This window comes from Salvia splendens, chromosome 20, assembly GCF_004379255.2.
Source record: "Salvia splendens isolate huo1 chromosome 20, SspV2, whole genome shotgun sequence".
NCBI lineage: Eukaryota > Viridiplantae > Streptophyta > Magnoliopsida > Lamiales > Lamiaceae > Salvia > Salvia splendens.
The window spans coordinates 4361616-4378116 of record NC_056051.1 but is presented as its reverse complement, the minus strand read 5'-3'; the positions used below and the strand labels follow the sequence as shown (position 1 = coordinate 4378116).

Genomic DNA, 16501 nt, shown 5'->3' with positions numbered 1-16501 from the left:
GTTCTTCAATGTTTTGAAGAAGGCACCAAAGTTTGAGTGGGGAGCCGAACAGAAAAAGGCTTTTGACGAACTCAAAAGTTATTTAACCGAACTTCCTATTCTCTCTGCTCCAACAGATGCCGAAGTGATATTCTTATATTTAGCAGCATCAGATCAAACCATTAGCGCGGTGCTTGTACGAGAAGAAGGCCTAAAACAGCGTCCTATCTACTTTACAAGCCGAGCATTAAGAGGTCCCGAAACAAGGTATCAACCTCTGGAAAAAATTGCTCTGGCATTAGTAAATGCAGCAAGGAGACTGCGGCCATATTTCTATGCTCACAAAGTATGCGTCTTAACCGATCTTCCACTTCGGCAAGTTTTGACTAAGCCAGAAGCATCAGGCAGAATTGCCAAGTGGGCCATAGAGTTGGGAGAACATTCAATAGAATATCTACCTCGGAAAGCCATCAAGGGACAAGCCTTGGCAGATTTTCTTGTAGAGGCAAAGTTCGATCAGGCAATCCCTATTATTGCCGAACAGAAAAATCCTACCAATGATGAACTAACACAGCCCCAGAAACCCGAAGTAGAGCCGCCGGACTGTTGGATTGGATTCGTAGATGGAGCTTCGAATAAGACAGGAAGTGGAGCTGGTATTCTACTTATCGCTCCCGACGGACACGAAGTAACTTATTCACTTCGGTTCTTATTCCCAGCCACTAATAACGAAGCCGAATACGAAGCCCTTCTTGCCGGACTTCAGTTAGCGCAACGTCTACTTGTCAAATCTCTCAAAATTCATTGTGATTCACAAGTCATAGTGAATCACATGCTGGGTACAAGTGAAGCCCGTGGTGAAAGGATGAAAAAATACTTGGACAAAGCGCAAAGTATTAGCCCAAATTTTACTTATTTTCGGATAATCCGCATTCCCAGAGCGGGAAATAGCCGAGCAGATACTTTAAGTAAGTTGGCCTCATATCCGAGCTCAAAGGTGGAGGAATTACCGCACAGAAGCATTGATGAAGCTGAAGTACACTCAGTAACCAGTTCACCAAACTGGATGACGCCAATATTAAAGTATCTAGATCAAGGACAACTGCCCGAGGATAAGAGAGAAGCAAGGAAAATCACATGCCGAGCACGTCGGTATGAACTTCATGAAGGAGTCCTATATAGAAAGTCCTACCTTCAACCGTTATTGCGATGTGTAGGACCAGAAGAGACGGATTACATCCTTAGAGAAGTTCATGAAGGATCTTGCGGTAGCCACATCGGAGCTAGAGCATTAGCTAAAAAAGTTCTGAGATGGGGATATTATTGGCCAACTTTGGTGCAAGAAGCAGTACAACTAGTTAAGAAATGTACGAAATGCCAAATCCATGCAAATATCCCAAGGACGCCGCAGACTGATCTATGTGCTATGCAAAGCCCTTGGCCTTTTATGCAATGGGGCATAGACATAGTAGGACCACTACCACAAGCTCCCCGGCAAATGAAATTCTTGATCGTTGCCGTGGATTACTTCACAAAGTGGGTGGAGGCTGAACCATTAGCTACGATAACAAGCTCAAAGGCATTAGATTTTGTCTGGAAGAACATAGTTTGCCGATTTGGCATACCCCATATCCTCATTTCAGATAATGGGACTCAGTTTACTGACAAAACATTCAAGAATTGGTGCCAAGAGTTGAATATTCAACAGCGGTTCACTTCAGTCTCTCACCCACAAGCAAACGGACAAACGGAAGTAACAAACCGTACTTTGGTGAAAGGATTAAAAACTCGGTTAGAACAAGCCAAAGGACAATGGGTAGAAAATCTTCCTCAAGTCCTATGGTCTTACCGAACTACACCAAAAACCTCCAACGGTGAAACTCCGTACAGTCTAGTGTACGGCACTGAAGCCGTAATTCCGGTTGAGATCGGCATACCCAGCCCCCGAACCCTTAATTTCTCAACAGAAATGAATGACAACGGACTGAGAGCCGAACTAGATCTTGCCGAAGAAAGAAGAGAATTGGCCTTCATAAAAGAAGCCAAGTACAAGGAGCAAGTAACCCGGTATTATAACCAAAGGGTGAAAAAGCTGCAGTTTCAAGTGGGAGATCTCGTATTGAGAAACAATGAAGTAAGCCGAGCAGAAAAGCTGGGCAAACTTGAACCCACATGGGAAGGTCCGTATCGGGTGTCAGAAGTCCTGGGAAAAGGGTCTTATAAATTAACTCACATGTCAGGAGAACAAGTACCCCGAACATGGCATATTTCCAACCTCAAGAAGTTCTATTTGTAAGAGACAAGGTCCGGTCAGTCTTGTGTCTAGTTCGGTCCTAGGGTTATGTGCTTTCATATTTTTATTGTTCTTGTGTCTAGTTCGGTCCTAGGGTTATGTGCGTTTTGTCTCTTATAAATGTTACTGAGGTATATTGTTCCTTGAAGGCTAATCCCCTTCTTTTAGATCATGTATTAAAGACAATTGTGAGTCCAAGCTTCTAAGGAAGATACAAGATTCCACAATTCAGCTTAAGAAACAAGCAATTCGTCTGAAACGAACTGCAATAAGCCGAAAACCACTTCGGTTAACTAGGGAAAGTCCAATCCAAGCGATAAAACTCGCCAAATAAGGACACTAACTAAGTCCGGTCAAAGAAGAGTTTACTTCATAAGACCGAGGACGAGTACAATAAATGAAATAAAAAATCGCTGAACTGTAAATACGCAGTGATAGAAGCGAAATGAAAAAATTTCATTTACTAAGTCTTGTTCGGCATACAATTCCGCTGCCCTACGAGAATGCGTTACACCATTACAAAGGACTATTCTACTGTCTACGATTGCTGAAGTTGAGCCACCTATCCGAAAAATCCTCATGATGCTGAGTTCGGGCGTTCCGAGCAGTTGAAGAATAAGTAGGTGGACGAGATGCTCTGATCGACCTGCCGCCTCTTCCCCGAGTCCGGGAAGTTCTAGCACCTCGGCGGCGAAGAGTCTCTTCACGAAGCATTCGCTGATCTTGCTCACTCATGTTCACAACTCCTCTACGAACTTCAGGGCGTTCTTGTCTTGACGTTTCCGGTTGCTCCTGAGTCCGTTGCTGATTTGGAGTAGAATTTTGAGTAAGTGGATTAGAGGTTTGAGTTGGAGTGTGAGCATCTGTTAGCGGGAAACGGCTAAGGAATCTCTCGATTGAGGGACGCCGGGAAAGAATGATGTCGTACAGAGAAGCCAAGCGCCGCAATGATTTCACAACTTGTTGGCAAGCCGAGCTCTCCAGCACATTGTTCTTCCGGAGTACATGAAGCTCCTCCCACAGTTCATCAACTTGATTCTGAACTTCAGATATAGTCATTCCCCCGCGCCCGCAGATGAAATCTTCATATGCAGTCCTCTCAGCGATGACAGTATTCAGCTCGGCCTCCAGATCTTTCTTCATGCACTCTAAGTCCTTATTGTTGGACTCCAGCTCCACTAAACGAGCCAAGAGTTCATCATACTTCATCTGGTCATCTATAGCATTTTTCTCAGCTTCATTTAAAGCCAAAGAGTATAGCCGCTTCCAGTGAAGTACCTCCAGCTCCTTAGAGTTAAGAATACGAAGCAGCTATGTCAGTTCGGCATTTCAGTTTACCGAGCAGGCAGTAAACCACAATAGGAGTAAAAGAGATTAAGAAAAGCTATAAGGAAGACACGAGTGTAGAAAGAAGATTTTTTTTCATTCACAAGAAAAATTTTACACAAGGAGGGCTTCAAGGCCATTTTACAAATAGAAAGAAAGAAACTAAACTAAGAGAAGGGAGACGAAATCATACTCCGCCAGTTTCGTCTCCGGCTTCCCTGTGGGTTTCAGCTTCTTTCTCCTTGTCGACCTCGGTCTCAGCCTCGGCCTCCCTCCTCCCTCCCTCCTGCTCGGCGCCCCCATCGCCGATCTGCTGCACCTCTTGCTCGGCGTGCCCGTCGCCGGTCTGCTGATCCTTCTGCTCGGTCTCCTTGCCGGCCTCATTTTCCTGCTCACCCTCTTCTTTGAAAATTGAAGCGGGTGAAACAGGCCCCAAGGAGGCAAAGATGGCCTCCATGTTCTCGTCACGGTCAGCACAGCAATTACGGACTCGTTCAGCAGAAAGCAGGACCGATGAAGACGCAAGCTCCTCAAGGAGCGGCAGACTCTGGAGACGCGCTGCAATCTCTCGGCCATACAGCGGCAAGACGACTTCGGGTTCCTGCTCAACATTATCGGTCATCAATTTCAGCAGATCACCGATAAGGGCCGAAAATTGATTGCTCAAAAAGAGTTTCTCCGTGTAAACACGGAGAGCCTCCCCCTGAGCAACCACGGCAGCCGCCTCCCTCTGTTTCGACCGCTCTCTCTGGATGATGAGCTGGTCTTTGGCGCGCTGGGCTTCATCCTGAGCCGAGATCATAGCGGCCCTTGCCCTCTCAAAGTCTGCCCGAGCCTGTTCGGCCTGGTGACGAGCAGCATTCAAATTCCTCTGCATCTCATCATAATCGCTGGACGCTTTAGAGAGTTCAACTGTGACGAGTTTGCAGAGCATATTGTTCCTCTGAAAATGGAAAAAGGAAAAAGTCAACAGAGGGGCCACAAAAAAAAATATAGGAAAGAAGCAAAGCCAGAAAATCAAGAAGAAAATTCACCTCTACAAAGTCCTTTGGCCATAAAAAGGGCTCAGAGATATGTTCCGAAGTGGCCGTAACCACTCCTGATCCAACACCCCCCTGGACAATGTCTCTCTCTGGCGCTTTTGGGGGTTTCTGAGTCTTCGCCTTCCCCCTTGCCGAGGTCGATCCCGGCTTTTTTGGATCCGAAGACTGACTCGAAGAGGTCTTCTGCCTCTTCGGATTCTTCTCGGCATCAGACGCCGAGCTGGTGGTTTTCTGTTTCTCCGGCTCCTTTGATTCAGAGGATTTGCGACCAAGCCTGCTTAGCATGTTCACTGCCAAAAAGCAAGAAAACAAAGTTAGTTTTCGCCGCTAAAGCAGTAAAGCTTAAAAAAGAAATCCTCACCCTCAGTCTCTTCGTCCGAAGACGAGGAGTCGAACACGAAGTCACCCTTGACGAGCTCAGATTCCAAATACTGTTTCCTAATCATGGGAATCTTATTGAGCCCGCCCTCGAGCTCGTCCAACGGTTCTACCCGAGGATGAGGAATTACGGACTTCGGCCCTCTCCAGGAAAAGTCCGGAGCCGCTGTCCTATCGTAAAAAAAGAAGCGATTTTTCCACATCGGCCATTTGGTTTTACAGAAGGCTCTAAAGGGCTGTAAAGGGATCAAGTAAAACCAGGATCCCTTTCTCTTAAACTGAAAGAAATTAAGGATTGCCCTCAGAGACAGATCCTTTTCTAGTCTACGCAGCTCGGCAACAAAGGCCGATAAGTGCCTCCAAGAATTTGGAGTCACCTGACCTAAAGGAAGTTGGAAAAAATCAAGAAGCTCTACAAAGGCGGGGGGAAGAGGGAAACGAAGCCCGCATTCTAAGCAGGCTTCGTAAACGGTGGCATAACCCTCCGGCGGCGAGTTAGCCCTATGAGTGTCGTCGGGAATCACCACTAACCCCCCAGGAAGAAAATATTTTCTGTGTAAGGATATCACAGTATCCTTACTCAAAATGCTGTGAAAATATTCTACCGTCTTCTCCCCGGACTTTTTCCGGCCAGAAGATCCCTTACCCCCCTTCCTACCACTACCTGATTCAGAAACAGTTTCAGAAGAAGAAGACATGATTCTTACTCTTTGATGGTCGAAAGTCTCTGAAGAAATTCTTGAAGAAGCGGAAGAAAATTTTACGAAAAAGAGAGAGAATGCAGAAGAAATAATCGCAAAAGTTTTCCAATGATGAAGAAAGGAAATATTTATCAGATTCGCAGAGGCGTTTCAAATTCGTCGCACCGTTTCAAATCCCACTTTTTCTGGATTCTCTGGCCGGATTTGCTGTCACATTTAATGCAGACACGTGCAGAGCACGTCCCCTGACGTCAGCCTCCCCCTTACACTTATCCAAAATGCCGAAGTGATTCACTTCGCTTTTCGGGGGGGGTGGTGATGGGATACGAACTAAACAACTAAACAATAATTGCGAGCCCAATAGCAGTGACGGCCCATCAGCCCAAAACCCAAGAAAGAGTATCAGTTCGGCACAACCAAAGAGTTCGGTCACAACCTATAGCTCGGTAAAAGCCGACCAATCGAGCTCAACTCTCAGATCGGCAAAAGCTGATCGGCAAAGTTCAGCAGTTCGGCAACCAAAGAGTTCGGTCACAGCCTATAGCTCGGTAAAAGCCGACCAATCGAGCTCAACTCTCAGATCGGCAAAAGCTGATCGGCAAAGTTCAGCAGTTCGGTCTCAGTATTCGACCGAACAAGGAGATAGTGGACCCATGCAGGATCTCCACGACCTCCATTACACCCACGATCTATTTAGTGGTATTAAGCAGTTATCAACCCCCCAGTACCAGGGCTGCAAACCACGATCTTAGTTCGAATGTATAAATAGAACTTAGATCAGATAGACCAGGGTTAAGTTCTCTAGATCCTGAATCTCATATAGCAAGTCAGTATTGTAATCTGTAAGCTAGATCAAGCAATACAAATTTGCCCTCTATTCTTCCCGTGGACGTAGATTTACCTCAGTAAATCGAACCACGTAATTTTCAGTGTTGCGATCTTCATTTATTACTTGCATTTATTCCCATCAAAAATTCGCTAAATCATCAATTAACAAATTCAGAATTTGTTGGGTGATTACGAAAGTAATGTATAAATAAATATGTACAAGTAGCTTATCAATTTGTATATTGACATCATCTATTCTAATATTTCATATTTGAGTGTTCATGCTTCCCAACATTTATGAGCTTTGTATTAATTAGCCTTATAATTATGGTAGATTTTATCCATGCTGGATGTTTATTGTCAATAATTATCGTGCAACTGATGAACTGAATATTAGCCACTAATCAACTAGGTAGTACATATAATTGTTTACTATAGTTGGTCTATTTGGTTATTTGCATTCTCGACTATACCATGTAAATCTATAATTGATTTAGTTATTGATATACTATCCTTCAATTTAATTAATCTATGAGCAAATATTGACACTACTCCTCATTTGATGAATATTTTATTGAAGATCTCCTCCAGATTATTTGATACATTAGATATTCGAATTTTAGTATTGGATTTACAAATTTTTGATATTATATTTTTGGATTTTTTAAATCGGATAGTTTAAATTTCGGGTTTGAATTTTGGGCAAATTTTCATAAATTTTGGAATCTCCAGATTAGATTGGGTTGGACAAAAATTCAACCAGAAATCCTTATACTACTCACCCCTACAATGTCAATGCTTTTATTCATGGTCTATTTTCCATTGATTCTATTCACTATATTATAACTCTTGGAATAAAAATTAAATACTACTCCAACGTGATTTTTTTGGAATTAAAATGAATTTTCTGATTCCAAACAAGTCAACTGATGCTTCTGAAATTCAAAAATATTTTTAATGTGTAAAATAACAATAACGGAGGGAAAAATTCCCAGATGTCGCAGGTGGCGAAATTACAATTGCACCCCCCACAAACCTATAAATTTAAATGGAAAGCTGCAATAAATGTAATTTGCTGTCTTTATAAATCCCCCAATACTCTTTAAAAAGAATACTAAACCCTCTCTCTCTCTCTCTTTACAGAAGCTACACAGCATATAGATACAATCAATCTGTACGTATCGACTCGGCTGCATTTCTCTGCGCTCACTTCCGCTGCTCTACCGGTAAGATTTGTGATTTTCGGTGTTTTGCTCGTACCTTTTTGGTCCAAATGAGGGATGATTGGAGTGTTTTTTATTTTTTATTTTTTTGATGCAGGAAACAGTGGAAGGATGTCGATTGAGGTGGGGGAAGGGAGCGGAGAAGTTGAGGTTGAGTTGATTGATCTGAACAAAGAGCCGCCGGTGGAGAGGAAAAGGAAAAGGGGGGAGAAGACTAATTTAAATCATAAGGGGAATGGAGGGGCTGATGGTATACCTAAAAGCAGTAGGGTTTTGAGGTCGCGAACAGTTGCTATGAGTGATGGTGAGAAACAAGTGATTAGTATGGGAATAGTGAAGCTGGATGACAAGGACGAGGAGGAAGACCAGGGTATTGAGTTTTTGGGTATGAGTAAGGAGATTGTTGAGAAGAAGAAGGGTAGGCGGGGGAGACCTCCTAAGACGGAAGGTAAGGGTGAGGTTTCGTCGCCGAGTCAGCAGGAGAGGCTGGGGAGGCCTCTGAAAGAGAGAGGTCCAATAGCTGTTTTTCCTTCAGGTAGTCCTGAGGAGAGTGCTAGGAAGCGTGGGAGGCCTCGGAAAGTAGAAAGGGAAGTTGTGGCGGCTCCCTCATCGGAAATGGTAACATCTCAACCGGAGAAGGTTGGCGGGAGAAGTAATGGGGGTGGTAGAGGTCGAGGAAGGCCGAGGAAAGTAGAAACTGAACCTGTGGCAGCTTCCTCATTGGATATGACAACATTCCAAACGAAGAAGGTTGATGATGGAAGTAATGGGGGTGCTAGAGGTCGAGGAAGGCCGAGGAAAGTAGAAAGTGAAAGTCTTGCTTCGTCATTGGATAAGAAACATTTGCAGCCGAAGATGGTTGATGGCGAGATTAATGGGAGTAGTAGAGGTCGGGGAAGGCCTCGGAAAGTACAAAGTGAAAGTCAGGCTTCGCCATTGGATAAGAAATATTTGCTTCGGAACAAGGTTGATGATAGTGGTAATGGGGGTGGCAGAGGTCGAGGAAGGCCAAGTATTAAGATAAAGGGGGAAATGTTACCAAAGGTAGAGAATGGGGATGTAGGGTTGAAAATCAAGAAAAAAGTTGTCAAGAGAGGTATAGACCGTAAAGAATCAGGAGATAAGGTTCTGTCGAAGAGGTTAAAGGTTGGTAAGAGTGGTTTGAGGAATGGTGTTTTGCAGCAGAAAAAGAAAAAAGAGATAAAAGAAGGTGCTGAAGATAAGGAAAAGGGGTTAAGGTATCAGAAGCAATTAATTAGGGATGAAATAGTTGCTATGCTTAAGAAGGCAGGATGGTCTGTTGAATACAGGCAGAGACTTTCCAAAGACTACCAGGATGCAGTCTATGTTGATCGGGATGGGAGAGGTCACTGGTCGGTGACATTGGCTTACAAAAAGCTTAAGGAGAAGATTGATAATGGAACTGCAGATAATATTGATGTTTTGGCATTTACTCCTATCCCAGAGGAGACCTTTAGGATGCTATTCAGAATGACTGAGCCAGGCAAGAAGAAAGGTAAACATAAGAAGAATGCCACCGTAAGGACTATCAGAAGAGCAACTAAGAAGGAGTCATCATCTAAAAGTAAATCAGCTGGTGGGAAGATTAAATCAAGAAGGACTTTGTTGGCCCGTAAGCCTAGGAATGGGTCTGATTCTGATGATTATGAGTTATATGATGGAAAACGCACTTTGCTTGCGTGGATGATTGATTTGGGAACCGTACCCCTTGGCGCGAAGGTGGAGTATAAGAGAGGGAGGAGTAAAAGAATGCTAATTGAGGGAAAGATTACGAAGGAAGGAATCTGTTGTGATTGCTGTAATGTAACTCATACAATACGGGGCTTTGAGTCTCATGCAGAAAAGACACCTGGAAAACCATTTCGGAATATATATCTGGATTCAGGGAATTCTCTCCTTCAGTGCTTACTAGATTCCTGGGGAAAACATGTGGAAACTGATAAGATTGAATTTGTTTGTGTGGATGTGGAAGGGGATGATCCGAATGATGACACATGTGTTGTGTGTGGTGATGGTGGTGACTTGATATGCTGCGATGGTTGTCCATCGACTTTCCATAACAGCTGTTTGCGTATTGAAGTAAGAATGCATGGAACCCTCTTCTCACATTTTGCTTTCCCTGTCTGTCTTTGTTCTTGGCCCTTAACTATTAAATGCGATTCACAATATCTGCATTGACAAGTGACAGCCGAAATTTGATTTTTTACATGCTTTAACAATTGCCGTTCTCAAAATTCTGAAGTTTGTTACTATCCTTATGATCATAAACACCACAAATTTAAGCAATGTAAAGTTCCTTTAACGTTGTTAGGTATTGTATCATTCATCTGTGTTGAACTGATGAAATTGGCTGTGATATTTATTGTAATTTTATTTACTCTGACATTAAATGAGTTTACTCTTTAATCTGGCCCATTCCTGGATTTGGATATTATGATTTTTCCTGAATTGAAGTGGTCTAGCACTCATAAGTTCAATTTCTGCAGATTCCTTCTGGAGATTGGTACTGTGTCTACTGTTCATGCAAGTATTGTGGCTCTGCATATGAAAGTACCTCAACCAGTGATGATGAACACAATTTATCTTCTGAATTGTTGGCATGTTGTTTGTGCGAGGAAAAATGTAAGCTTAATATGTGCCTCCATGTTACCAAATGGTTTCTGAACTTGTCTATATCCTTGTTCACAGCTTATGTAATGGTTTTCCTAAAAGAAAAGCTTATGTAATTACTTCTGAACTGATTATTCACGATTTCTAACTTTTTGCAGTTCACTTGCATTGCACCAAAGAGACGATGGCTGATGACTTGCATGATGAAAATAATTCCTTTTGTGGGAAACAATGCTTAATGGTATTTAATGCTTGCTTTCACAATTTAATTACTTTTGGCTTTCAGAAAATATTTACATTACTTGTGATATTGGTTCCGGGAATATTTATTTTACTTATGATATTGCAGACATACCTATATGTAATGCATTTGTCGGTGATAATTTTCTTAATTAGTATCTGTAACACGCCAAATGATACTAAGTTTTTCGGTTATTTTTTTACTTTCTGTTTTGTGTCCAAATAGTGACATGAGTGACATGACATGACATGACATGACATGACATGATACGATAGAGTATACACCATCCCTAAACCAAGACCCGCTGATTTAAATAACCTTTAGCTTTAAGGCATAAATATTTGTCCAGTAACATCTCTAGGCTGTGGAGCCATGGAGGGTGGGGGTTGAAGACTATTAACAGTACGAAATTTTATTGGGCTATGCTAGAACGTTCTTGGAATTGGTATACGGTTCTACCAAAATGGCAACCAAAATTTATTAGAGAAGTGTATTAAATTATCTTTTTAAACTTATATTTTTTTTCCAAAGAAAAGATACACTACAGTTTTCTCCATTGGAGACATGATGTCCTCATTGCGTTCTGTCCTGTGCAAGACTGTCCGGTGAATATCTCTCCCAAGATAGCGCTATTCTATCATTATAACATGCTGTTAACATTCCATTAAATCACTAATTGACTTCTAAAGTTGCTTTTAGCAGTTGTGCTGCCAAAATGATAACACTTCCAAACATTTTTGGCTTAAACAATCAAAGCCCATGGACATGTACTATCAACTCACTATTTAATGCTTGCAACATGTGCAGTGTCCCTGCGAGCTGTCATTCGTGCCTTTCTTCTTAGAATAGCTAGCCTTTTCGAATTCTTCAGGAGAGGAATATAATGCTACGCATTAGGAATTCTTAATCATTTGTTTTCCATCCATTCGGTTAAGAAACAAATGGTAACAAATTACCAGAAAGACGTGGCTAGAATAAAATGAGGCACAATATGAGATTTTATGTTAGGATGGAGAATCGATGCCAAAACCTCTAAAAATAGACAAATTAGAGATAAAATACTCCTTGGCCAAACCATTTAGGGCCCGTTTGGTTCCTGGAAAGGATATGTCAAGATAGGTAAAGCAAGATAAGAAACTTGGGCTTTGTGTCAGGATACACGCATAAGGTTCATTGTTTTTTGGTAAAGAAAATAATATCTAAGATTGTGTATTATATAACACATGAAGTGGCGTAATTACCCTTATTGGAATATATTTATATATTTCCTTTTATGTACATATTAGTGATGAAACTATTAATTAAATAACTTATGTAATAATTTATTGCTTATGAATCATGTAATCACGATTGTAATCGCCCCCTATCAAAGAAATTCTAGGAATTGATGGCAGTAGGCCATTTGGTATCCCTTCGTTCTTTTATATAAATAAAGTAATTTAGGATTTGAATAAATCAGGAACTGATATTTAATTATGGAGTGAAAGGCGGAGGATGAATGATATAGGGAAAGTGTTTGCTAAATGCACAAACCAGAAATATTGCATATGAGGTGTATTCTGCATTAACTGAAAGGGCTGACTTTGATAAATAGCCTAGACGTGCATGCCATTTTTGTTAAAAAAATAAGCCAAAAAGTGAAAAAGTACGTCAAATGTGACTATACCGTATAGAATAGATGCTTTAAATGTCAAGATTTTTGTAGAGAGCGCATATGTGAAACCTCCAAATAATAAATTCCTTTTACGTAGTTCAATCTAAATAATGCTAACAACTAAGATAACTAAAGAAAATCTGCAGGGAATGATCTCTATCATGAAAACATTTATTGTTTAAACATACATTGTTTATTCCTTTCTGGCATTATGCATTCCTTTCTGGCATGTGCACCTAGTGACTTATATTGGACTTTTTGAAAAATAAGATTTCTTTTCATCGTGACTTAGCCGGCCCTTTTATTGATCCTATCTCTAGGTTGATACCATTTATGCACTATCAAGCATTTTATATGCTTTACAGTGCATAAGCCTTTTGGTTTTCTAAGTAATTTCTAAACTTTAAGTGGGTTTCACATGTAGAACTCACTCATGACACTTACACCTCACATCAGGTATTCATTTTGCTGCTTGAATTGCTACAGCTCCAAATTTCCCAATTAAAATTGGCCCTCTGAAAGTCTGAAATTGTGAAATATTTTTATTTTATGACTGATTTATTAGTTTTTCACTGATATATCTCTCATTTTCATCTACAGATATTGGACCGGTTACAGGATCTTCTTGGTGTTAGACATGAAATGGGAGACGAATTTTCCTATACCATTCTTCAGCATCGTGTTATTAATGATGATGCATCACTTTTTGGTAATTCCTTGAAGATAGAAAGCAATTCCAAGTTGGCTGTTGCTTTCTCTGTTATGGATGAATGTTTTGAACCCATCATTGATGATCGAAGTGGAAGCAATATGATTCATAACGTTGTCTACAACTGTGGGTAAGCTTTTCCTACCTCACTTTTTCTCACTTAGGTCTTTACTTGTCGATATATGTTTCGGTATATGGTAATTTGATGTACTTTTGATGGTAGTCCACTTCATGAACTTGTTTTAGTTTCACAAATACATTACTCTCTCTATTCCTTATTAGTGTGCTCATTTTGACATTCTAGTTGGTCCCTATTAATGTGTAAAAACGTGCACTTTCCATTTTTGTAAACTACCGTACCATAACCCCTTATATTTTACCCTTACTATATCAACTTTTTTACACAAAAGCCAAGCATGATCCACACATTTACCTAACATTTACAATTAAATACAATATCCCTACAACAAGCGTGCGGTCCTCATTCCTCTCATCTGTACACTTATCTATCATTTACTAAACCCATGTCGAAAAAAGTATGAGCACACTTATAAGGGTGGAAGAGTATAATCTTTATCTTAAACCATTTAAAACTAAGGAGCTTACTATTGAATAAGTAGAAGAAAAAGGAAAAAAGGCATACAAAGAGAGGGCTAATCAAATTTTCTGTGCTTTGTCATATAGTATTGTTTAAATGAAGAGTCAGAGTTGTAACTAAGTTATGCACGAAAGTGTTACCTACAAGAGTACAGATTGAAGCCCATAGTCTTGGAGAACAATTGTTGCCTCTTTCCTACTTTAATATGTTTAACTTTCTTTGGTATATTATATGCTAATATGCAGTCTTTTGCTTGTGCCAGTTAACATTGAAAGCAGGCACTGTTCTATTTTAGTTTGATTTCAGATAAACTGCATACTTCATTTTTCAATCTATGTTCTGTTTTTTGTAGGTCCAATATTAGACGGTTGAATTATGATGGATTTTGTACCATAGTTCTAGAGAAGGGTGATGAAATTGTCTCGGCAGCGTCGATAAGGTCAGCGATTTTGATTTTCTACTATGGTCTGTATGGACCTACATGTTTTATTTACCTTATCTGTCTGTCTGATAGACAGTGCTTTAGATGTACCTCGTGAATTAGTAAGTCTAGTATTGGCTGACTAATTCATGAAGGAACTTGTGAAAATATATGTTAATCCCACAAAGCCCATGAGAATCTTAGTTGAAGAAGTTGCATTTTTCAGTGACCATCCAATTTCTTTCATCTGCTGTTCTTGCAAAGATTTTTTGTATTGTTTAATGTCTTTCGCCAGTCATCACCCTTCATGGATTCCTGCAATACGTCAATCTGATGTTATGTACACAGTCCACTTAGTATTCCTTTTGGTGCCTATTTTAGATCCCTAACTAGTACTTCTGTCTACTGACAAATTCCTTTACGTGATTTCTGAAAAACAGGATCCATGGGAAACAGTTAGCGGAGATGCCTTTTGTTGGAACTCGGTTCAATTACCGGCGTCAAGGGATGTGCAGCAGGCTTTTAACTGCAGTTGATAAAGTATGCTTTCTTTCTTTAGAAGATCTGAGTATTTTTTTTTCGTGTAATGCATTATATGCTGTAGTTAAAATATCCAAAGTCCCCCATTATCTCCTTTTAGTGGGTAAATATCCATAAATTTCAACAGCATTAGTTTATTGTACAAATTCTGGGATCTGATGTATTGTTGGTCTTTCTCTTCAAATTCTACTGCTATCAATGTATCCATCAGCGTTCCCAAAAAATAAAGGCAATTTGCCACCATCTTTGCGCGAATTTGAAGTCTGCTTTTCTTGTTAGTATGATATGATCAATTTTCCTGATTATGCTTTTTGGTATCGTTGTGTACAATCTCATCAGATTCTGTCCACTCTCGGTGTCGAGAAGCTGGTAATACCAGCCATATCTGAACTGAACGAGACATGGACAAAAGTATTTGGTTTTGTCCCCCTTGAAGAATCAGAGAGGCAACAAATGCAGCATATGAGCATGATCGTGTTCCCAGGGGTGGACATGCTGCAGAAACCTGTATCAGGCCAACAGTCCGTTAAACCGGAAAACAAGCCAGCAGGTATTGATCCTTTTCTGCTTATATGTGTGCGTGCATGTGTGTGCAAATCTGGTGCATGTTTTAGCATAATTTCATGCTGAAGCCACAGCTACCTCTACTGCAGCTGAAGAGAAGCAGTGTAAGGACTCTGCTGCTTCAGATGAAGATAAAGCTCGGATTGTCGGGGAAGCCACAGCCACCTCTACTGCAGCTGAAGAGCAGCAGTGCAAGGACACTGGAGGCGAAGCTGCTGCTTCAGAGGAAGACAAAGCTCGGGCTGTCGGGGAAGCCACAGGTACCTCTCCTGCAGCTGAAGAGAAGCAGTGCATCGACACTGGAAGCGAAGCTGCTGCTTCAGATGAAGACAAGGCTCGGACTGCCGGGGAAGCTGCTGCCTTGCCCGATCCATCGTTGAGCAAGGAAGGTGACGCCTTTTATGAGGCTATTAACTGCGAACGTTCTCATAATGGGGTTTGTCGCTGCAACCCTGATGAGCCCCAGGAGGAGACTCTTCCCTCCGAGGCCAATACCGGTATTGACTGCAATGTCGAAGCACCGGAGCCGGCTGACGAGTCCAATGCCTGAGGAGGTGATGGGTTTTTGTCAAATAGGGAGGACTGTTGTAAATTGTAGTGACTCTGGTGTTTTGAGGCAGGGGTAGAGAAGCCGGAGCTTACTTTTTTAGGAAATCCCTTTATTAATATAAACCCAAGTAAATAGGGGTTTAATTTTCCCTACATTTTAGTCGAGATGTCTAGAATTAAATTTTGTATAGAACATTAATCACCTGATTTTTTAATGTACATCTTTTTGAGGAAGTAGCTTAATCTCGTGCTAACAAAAGTGTAGTGTGAAGGCCGCACCGACACGACGCGGGCAAGATTGTGCATGCACCATTGTTGCACAACAATTGCACAACGCGACCGTGATGTTGTGCGATAATTGCACAGCATAATGAGAATGTTGCGCGATAATGACACAACACGAGACAAATAAGGAAAAAATACTTGTGTGCGAACCCTCCTTATTCGTCTTCTTCGCAGGAAGTAGTTCTCCCGCTTCCCTTTCTCATTTCACTTCTTCTTTTTCTTTGCAATCAGTTCCCCTCCTCTCAAAATAAATGAAATAGTGGGCACTTAGTTGTTAAGCTAAGATTTTCTAATCAGTTTTATTGGAATATTAATGAAATTTGGTTAAATTATGATCTGTCATACAATGTTAAAACGAAATTTGGTTAAATTATGATCTGTCATACAATGTTAAAAGTCATTTAGAATTTGGTGTATACATGTAATATATTGTTGATATTAACAACAATGTCTTTCTTTAGAAACGAATGACATCATCTAACTCATTGACGATGACGTCCATATATGATTTTCCGACTGTCATATCAAAATAATCACA

At 41.0% G+C, this 16501-nt stretch overlaps 1 protein-coding gene across 1 annotated transcript; it reads left to right on the top strand.

Annotated features, from left to right (window-relative positions):
* The first annotated feature begins 7641 nt into the window (after positions 1-7641).
* On the top strand, positions 7642-15921 carry LOC121782504. The gene is made up of 9 exons (XM_042180370.1): positions 7642-7774; positions 7869-9871; positions 10279-10414; positions 10561-10643; positions 12898-13136; positions 13957-14043; positions 14466-14565; positions 14905-15115; positions 15219-15921. The coding sequence occupies exons 2-9, from the start codon at positions 7883-7885 to the stop codon at positions 15677-15679; spliced, it is 3306 nt and encodes a 1101-aa protein (XP_042036304.1). The 5' UTR covers positions 7642-7774; positions 7869-7882; the 3' UTR covers positions 15680-15921.
* The last annotated feature ends 580 nt before the right edge of the window (positions 15922-16501 follow it).